This window comes from Eupeodes corollae, chromosome 2 (genome assembly GCF_945859685.1).
Source record: "Eupeodes corollae chromosome 2, idEupCoro1.1, whole genome shotgun sequence".
NCBI lineage: Eukaryota > Metazoa > Arthropoda > Insecta > Diptera > Syrphidae > Eupeodes > Eupeodes corollae.
In genome coordinates, this window is record NC_079148.1 from 1071276 (window position 1) to 1080204 (window position 8929).

An 8929-nucleotide genomic window follows, 5' to 3' on the forward strand; every position below is an offset into this window, starting at 1 on the left:
TTGCGTTTGGTTGGACATGAACAAGGACTCTGATGGATACAATGAGTCTCGTTTAACGTGCGCCAAAGGTAAATGTTTACCATTATGATTCCATGCACCATTGAAGAAGGTCAATCGATAAAAGGCGGTGATGCACAAGACCAACTTTCTAACAACAGACCCAAAGAGAAAAGAAAAACTCTTAGCTTTTTTTTGTCTTGCATTGTGTTATAACAATATTTTTGTACGTAAGAAAATAGTTTCCCTTGATTTAGTTCAATATTCTATGCACCATCATCAGAAATCGATAAAGCTGAATGTTTTAATAATTTCCTATATATATTTTATTTTGTTCTTGAGAAAATATTTTTTTTTCATAATAATAATAATAACAACGATGAATATAGGTAGTTGTTCGGGGGTTGTCTGTCAAGGATTCTGTTTTGTATTTCTCATTATATTTTTCTGCTATAAGGGTATAAGTTTGCAATGTATGGGCTTGAAGTTATTTTTGTGCATTGATTTTTGCCTTATGCATCTATACCTACGTAAAGTATTCGTATATACTTATTGAAGAGTTTTAAATGTTTTAAGATGTTGATGAAAGTACTTAAATGTATCTAGAGGTTGAACTTAAAGGGGTTCTATATTTATCTGATTAAAATAAAATACTTACAGAAATGTAGGTTGAGTTTAATTGTGTTCCATTTTTAATGTTAGTTTTTCTTTTATTTGTGTAGAAATGATGCACTCATATCTTTCTTGTATTTTGAAACTAAAGTTTTGAAAATAAAAGTGGACTATGTACCAAATTTTAAGGGACCCTAGAGTGGCATTCTTGGAAGAATAGGGATGTAGATTTATATAAGGCTGAAATATATTTTCTGTTGAATCAAGAGTATTTTTTAAAACAAAATAAATTAAAATTTGTTAAATGGCGCCCAGGAAAACTGTTTCCGGTGCATGCGATTGTTCAATATTGCACACGATAAAATTGTAAATATCACTCAAAAACTCAAGAGCATTTAGGACGGCCTATATATTCCGATTGCCTTATTTTCTAATACTTGCGTCTTATAAAGAGCAGTCAAGTTTTAAAAATGGCTGACATTTTCTCCTAACTTCGTTGAAAATGTTTTTAATTTCCTTATGCCATATAAACTTAAATATTTGCATGTTCAGATAAATTCAGTTACTTCCCCGATTTTTAGAATTACAAATTTAGAAATAATAATAACGCGAAACTTTTTCCAAAGGTGTAAACAATGAAAAGAAACATAATGTGTGACATTCAAATTCACCTCCCACCCCTTGATAAAATCATTTTTATTTGCTTCTACTTATTTTTTTAATTTTATTATATTTTTTGTTTAATTATGATTTTATTTTTTTTAAGTTTTATTTTTTATTTTTTTAAATCCTGTTCTCAGCTAATCTATGATGCATAAAGTTAAATGGAATCTCGATCCTCCTCCTCTACGTCACTGCTCCTCCTCCTTGATCAATCGTGCTTCTAACATCACATAAATAAATATATGTATATTACAAAAAACTAAAATTTATTAAACTAAAGCGAACATCGAAAACAAACAAACAAAAATAAAATAAACAAAGAAACTAAGCTTCATTTCATATATTACTAAACTCACAAAAAAGTATAAAAATAGTATAAATAAATCAACTAAGAAATTTTAACAAAAATTCTAACAAAATTGCGTCCCAAATTACCAAACAACAACAAAAACTTAAAAACTTTCATTTTATAAAACAAAAAACAAAAAAAGCATTGCAACCAAATTACATAAAACTAAAAAATATATTAACTGCATTGTCGAAAATAAAAACAAAAATTAAAATTAAATTATTTAAACAAAACAAACAAAATGAAAAGATTTTTTTATAAATTAAGCTAAAGGTATTATAGATTATATATTTAACTGCAGATTTAAAAAAGATACAAATATTTTCAAAATAGGGAAATCGATGCTTAGAAATTCAATATTAAAAAAGAAAAAGCGTTTCCTCCTAAATGTTTTAACTACGATCAATCAAATCGAATAGCTTTTTTGAATATAAAATTTAGTAAATATAAAACAAACAAAAAAAATATTTATATAAACAAAACATTGAAACAATTATAATATTTAAGAAAAAATAATAAAGAGAGACCCTTTTCATGCCGTCTCTCAAGTACCTGATTATTTTATAAGTTGTTAATTTTAAGAATAAAATATAAATAAAATTTAGTTAGTGCTTCTTAGTGTCTTATTCAGCAGAAAGAAAACAAAAATATTAAAAATAAAAAATCGAAATAATTAAATGTATTTGTATATTTTAAATTAATAAACAAAATAGAAATAAAGAGAGAGAAAAATATATATAAATAATTTTATTTTTATTTTTAGATTCATAGTAAAAGAATTATTTTTTAAGATTAACACAAATAAAACTATTGTCATAAATTAAACAAAACAACAAAAACAAAATTTGTCCAAAATGCTTATTATATAAAAAGTTAAACTTATTAAACAAAAAATGAAACAAAAATTATATAAAATGAAAACAAAACGACTCCAGAGTGCTTACTAATTTAGCTGTTAGGTTCCCATAAAAATGTATTTATATTTTTCTAGTACCGTTTTGATAACCGTTATAGCGATAATAATCAAATTCTGTGTCTGTTTGTGTGTAAAGGCTTTTTTCCTTATTTTTTTTTACTACACATAAAAATAAAATAAATAAAAGAAAACGGGACATTGCTGTATTGTTTTTGTCTCTCAAATGACAGCGCACATCAGCTGAACAACTTTAGTTGCCTTTCCGGTCGAAGCTAAAGCTAAAAGTGGCATGAGTTCCATAGAACAAAGGAGAAGACAGAGAAGCTCCATAAATTTTTACAGCATATATACTACTCTGCCTTTTCCTTCTTAGACTCATTTAACGGTTCGGTGACCTCATAGAGGGTTGAGATTGGGATTGGAGTTGTAGTTGGGGTGGATGAAAGACTGTCCCCAAAAAAAGGCTTCACTCGTAATTTTATTTCATTTTCAGTTCTCTCAAACTCATATAATAATCCTCTATCCACACCGACCGCCATCCACCCCAAATGTTATTGTCTTTCCACCACCCCAAAACCACCCCAACCCTTATAATATCATGAGAAAAGAAGAGTTGTTATTTTGGTGGTGCGTTGCGTTCGTTGCCAGAACTCAAATTCTTTCAAAAATACATATATTTTTTTAAGCTATATAAATTGGTTAATTGAAAAAGTTTGGATTTTTATATATATTTAAAAAAATTAGTAAAAATTTGAAAACAAAATTATAAATTATGAACAAAAAAAACAACAATAAATAATTATTATTGTTAGATATAATTATTATTAAAACTACGTGTGTTGTCTTATGATTTTTGAATTTGTTTTTGTTTTTATTTTTAATTTTTGAATTTTGATTTTTGTATAAATAGTTTTAGTTTTTTTTTCTTAAGATAGACCGTAAGTTTTAGACTGTGTTATTCTCTAAAGATTTACGATGATATTAAACATACAACATTGATTATAAATATATACCTATACATACATTTATATATATTTTTCACATTGTAATTTTAGGAATATAAGAAAATAAATCGACAAAACAAAAGAAAATAAAACATTTTTAAAACAAAAAAAAAGAAACTTGTGTTTTTATTTCGAATTTTATTTATTGAAATTGTATTAAAAACGTACTGCGATGCAACTACTACAGACATACTTCATTCAGGGGGAGACAAGGGATATTTTGAGGCTTAAATAAATTTTATAAATATTAAGAAAGTTTATAAAAGTAAAATTCTAGAAACGAAAAACAGAAAAAATCCTTGGATTCAAAACAAAGTTTAAGAGCGGTAAGATTTTCTTCAAATTATACTCCAAAATTTGGCGTATTTAGAAAAACGGTGTTTATCACTGGTTAGGTAAAAACATTTCAATATATTTTTAAAAATAAGCAAGTTTCAGAAAAATCCAAAAAGCGCCACCAGGTTTACTTCATTTAGTTAGAAAATGTTTGTGATTGAACGTTTCAAGGTTTCTGCAACTGAAATCTATGGATTTAATAAAGAATTCTGTGATTCAATTCACAAATGGCCTACAGAAACATCAAATAAATGTTGGTTTACAGATTATAAGAAAAAAAAATATGTAAGGAGGGCTCTCAAATAGTTAAATATAATTTCGACACAATATTTCAACAATTCAATATATTGTATTCAAAATATTTGTATGTAAATAAAACTAACGTTTTGGACACCTGCTATAATTTTTAGAAATTGAATTGAATTAAATTAAATTATCAGTTTCTTACAAAGAAAAAAAAAAGAAAAAAATATGGTATCTTGCTGAGCACATTCCTGTGTGCGAGTAATGTTGTCAGAAATGAAAGGGACCTACAGTTTTTAAGTAAAATTCGATTTAAGAAAGCGATGACAAGAATTACTCTTATATAATTTGTCAGTTCCTCGCGAGAGGCAGTACCAGTAAAAAAAAACTTTAGGTGGCATAGGCAGGGATAGAACTCTAGCATGACAGTCCAACGCAATAAATATCATACGGGAAGTGCAAACAAATTCTTAAAATGTTTAGAAAATAATTTTCGAATCAAAATATTATTAGGTTTAAAAACATAAAAGCCATTTAATTTCTCAAAAACCTTAATTTATTAAAATTTGAAAACCTATAGAGCTGTTTTTACTAGCGACTTATCGGAACTACATATATAGCAAGTATTGCATTCGTAAAAAATTTCGAACTCGATTTGAATCAAACGGAGATAGAGGATTTGAACATTGTTGGTCCCCCGATTCCGTCCATCTGCCTGTCTGTTTTTGGTCCTTCAGCCCAAACCATTGGGTCGAGTCGATTGAGTTCAAAATTGGAAATTAAGGTTTTAAGCAGAATCGCTTAAACTTTCTCAAGAACGAATAAACTAATTTCAATAACACTTTTCTCCACAAGCTCTTATAATTTTATTATAATATTTGATAATCAAAAATGGTTGATTTTGTTTTTAAGAAATATTTAATTTTTTTCAAAGTTCGATACTTCGAAAATGTGTATTTTAACGAAATTAAAATATAAAAAGTATATTTATAAGCACTACAAAAATATTTAAAATTATTAAGTGCTTATAGGCATACATTTTCTATTTGAATTAATTGAAAAATTGTTTACTCATTTTAGAGATATTGAATCAAAAAAAATGTATTCATACAGTGGCTCCCACGAATAATCGGACAAAGAGATTTTATAGTTTTTTATTGCAATCTCTCCTAGAAAAGGTATAGAAGTAGAAGAACTGTTTAAATATTTTATAACATATTTAAGCTCGAACTAAGCTAAGATAAAAATGTAAATATCAAGTTATTAATGAGCAAATAAATAAAAAAAATAGAAATAACTCCTTAATTTTATCTCTCACAGTAACATTTTTCCACTGTAGAAACTATGAAACTGTTCTCTAATCGTTAAATTTCAATGTTTTTATTAACCTTTTACTACTGAAGACTTTTACTTACATTAAAGATAGTTTCCTGCTCTACGTCTAAATAACAACAAAGGAAAATAGACATCTTAGAACATTGAATTTGTTGCGTAGCCAGGTAAAAAAATGAAAAAAGATCCATAATTTGAGCAGAGAAGTAAAAGGAAAAAAGCTAGAGACGTAGCATGAGAAACTACTTTTATGGATAATCAACAAGAATCGCTTCTTATCTTTTGTGTATCTAAAGATTTTTTTTTACCACGAGCAACGAAACTATTCGAATAAATAAAAATCACCATCCAAGTAATGACCGAAATGGCCGTGCAGCAGTGTATACAAAATTATACATTAATTAAAAACCGAAATGAAAGACTTAAGTTTTGAACATATAACACAGGATACCTTCTTTTGAAATAAGGTGAAACGGTATATTTTTGTATTGTTAGTTAACCGATAGAAATATCGCAATTAAAGCAAATTTAACGTTAAAAGTTCAGATAGAAGAACGTATATATGGCGGAGAGCAAACGAAGAATTTTCTCATAAGCCTACTCGAGCTACTGTATAGAGCATGTCAGTAATAGGTCGCTCGGTATGAGGATTTGTTACAAGTTCTAGTGTTCGGAACTAATGTTTTGTTGAAGAAAAAATGTATCAAATAGCTAACATCAATATTTGGGGTCCAGTGTCGTGGTTATTGTATAACTGCCCAAAGGTGTCTAAAACACAGAAAATTGCACCTCAACTAAATGTAATCGAGCATATATAAGATGAGCTGGGACTTCGAGTATCTTAAAAGAACTTTTCAAACATTGAGGACCTTTAGACAGGCCTAAAAGAAGAATAGCAAGAAAAAGTCCTGAAGTATGTTAAAAACTTGTCTCTTTAATATCTCGTTATATTGAAGAAACCATTAAAAAAAAGATACGCAACAAAGTACTAAATATTTAGTGTTCGATTATTTGTGAGGTGTTAAGTTATGGAGTTGTTTTTGTTTTTAATGATAATTTGCTGTTTAAATGGCTTAAATTGTAATTTTGGCTTATTTAAAATTAAAACTTGTTGAAATGTCATATAAAATTATTATTAAGTTTTACACTCTCCATACACCTTCTTGGAGAAAATGTTTTGCGTAAATATTTATTTCATGTGTTCGATTAGTCGTGGGAGCCACTGTACATTTTTGATCATTAAAACTTATTTAGACAAAAGATTGTTTAGAAAAAGAATTTAATCGGTTCATTAATTCCTGAGAACATTCAATAAACGAAGTCCTGAAGCAAATCAAATAATGTTCTTATATTAAAAGAATTCGAGCTTATAAACAAAATGATAAATAAAGTTTTGTAAAAATCTGTATTGTGTTAATTTTGAGAAATTTTGAAACACCGATTTTTGACCAAAAGTTTTTAAGATAGAACAGTAAAAGACACCGGACTTGTTTTTTTTTTTCATTTAATGTTTGATTCAAATCTCGAGTTCAATATTTTTTATGCAATACTTGTCACACAAGTTTAAAAGTGAAAATTTTTGTATAACTTAAAAATACTGTAAAAACGGTAGTCTCGAAAATTCTACGAATTAAAACTGATTTTTACATCAGAAAAAATGTATGCAACGAGAATAACTTTTTTAAACATCTGTTGTAATTTCTTAGAAACTACTTAAAATTTATAAAAATTGATTTCTATCTTTAAGATCTTGTTAACAAATTGACGTGTCGTGACTTCACACTTCTTTTTATAATACGCAATACTCTTGTTAATATGTTATAAATATTTTCCAAAAAATTGACGGTTTTCTTTACAAAAAGCTTTTAAAAAAAATAAATACTTAAAATTTTTAAACATTAGTCTTTGACTCAAATTTCGTAAGAACAAACAACTAACTTAAAACATATTATTTCTATTTTCTACACTTAATTTATCTCTCAAAAAGGAGCTTGAACTTCAAATATTGATTGCATACTTCCCGGAGTTGGTGAAATGACACTTTTACTAACTAAAATAATTATCTTAAGGGTCACCAATTTAATTTTATCAGTGGGGGCCGTAAGCCAGCTTCATTTTATGTATAGCGCTCATCACTTTATTCGTCCCTAAAACCCTTTAAAATTAAAAACTAATATCGAAGAGAGTAAAGGGTGTCCCAAAATGACTAGAAAATGCATTTTCTGCTTTGGGAAATGATATCAAACCAATTTCTTCAAAAATATGTATTGGTGGTTCTTCGTGAGATCACTTCCATTTTTGACACAAGTTCCTGCGACCTATATAAGTGCTCTAAAGTTGTTGTTATTTTTTAAAGACCGATTTTTCTCTTATTGTCGCGTTTTGTGTAAAATGTCCTTTTTCAGCCTTGTTTGTATGGCGATGAAGAGAGTGAGATGTAAGAGTCCTTAGAGAACTCCGAGGGGTATGAGTTAAGTAGAGTATAGAAAATAGAAAGGGTGCTATTTCGTTTATTCCCACATCAGAAGGGTGTGGTGCGATATGCATATAAATGCGATGTGTGCGAAGCCAAAAAATACAACAACCTACACCACCAACGCTAACGCTATGGCTCACGGTTGGTTGGGGGTTGATCATGAAAAATCCTTCCAGCCAAAACACAAAAATCGATACGCTTAGCAAAACAAAATAAAAAACAACGTACAAACTTAAAAACAGAAAATAAACAAAACTACGCGAGAGAATAATATTACGCCACTACCACCGCCGCTGCCGTAAACTCCGCCACTATACAAGCGAGCGGAGGAGTACTGCTGTTTTCATTAGAAAAGTGAGTCAGTCCAAAAATGACATTGAATTTATTTAGTGTATTATATACGGAGGGTCCATAAAACGAGGGTTTTGTATTACATACAACACGTAAAGCGTCTGCCAAATGAAAATAAACCTTTCAGCAAAATAGTCGATATACATATATAAGTCTATATAGGTACAGTACTCGATGATTTACATTTAGTTCAGGTAGATATCCTTTATCCTTTCGAATATACTATATGGTCCTTGGCCCTATATTGGCTTAGCTACGAGTTATATTGTGATGTAGCTATGAAGGTGTAAGGAAGGACAAACCCTGGCTTTTACTTAACTTTTCTCGCAGTTCTATAACCGAGTTCGAGTTGGATATCGAATTGCATGGAATTGTGTGCGTCTGGGTTGACAAAAATAAAAAGAAAAATAGAACCTAATACTAATTAGAAAATATAGAGGTAAATTAAGTCTCTCAAGTCAATGAAAAAAGGGGTATAGGTAGGTTACGGTATAGGGGTGGTTAAGTTAACTTAATGTCAATTTGCTTTGTTTTTAGATTGAGGGTTTTGTGTGTGGGGTTGAGCTTGAGGGGGTTTCGATAATGTAGCGACTTCTTCTTCCTCCCTAGAGAGTATATGTACATCAGGGAAGGGTTAATGACTAGGTACA

The 8929-nt window shown here is 28.7% G+C and overlaps 1 protein-coding gene across 1 annotated transcript in view; it reads left to right on the top strand.

Annotated features, from left to right (window-relative positions):
- Nucleotides 1–3288, top strand: part of LOC129944315 (irregular chiasm C-roughest protein) — an 88815-nt gene extending 85527 nt beyond the window's left edge. The window contains exon 10 of the mRNA XM_056053664.1: nt 1410–3288. Within this exon, the coding sequence (XP_055909639.1) occupies nt 1410–1427 (18 nt within the window). The 3' untranslated portion in view covers nt 1428–3288. The remainder of the gene's footprint in view (nt 1–1409) is intronic.
- Nucleotides 3289–8929: the final 5641 nt, after the last annotated feature.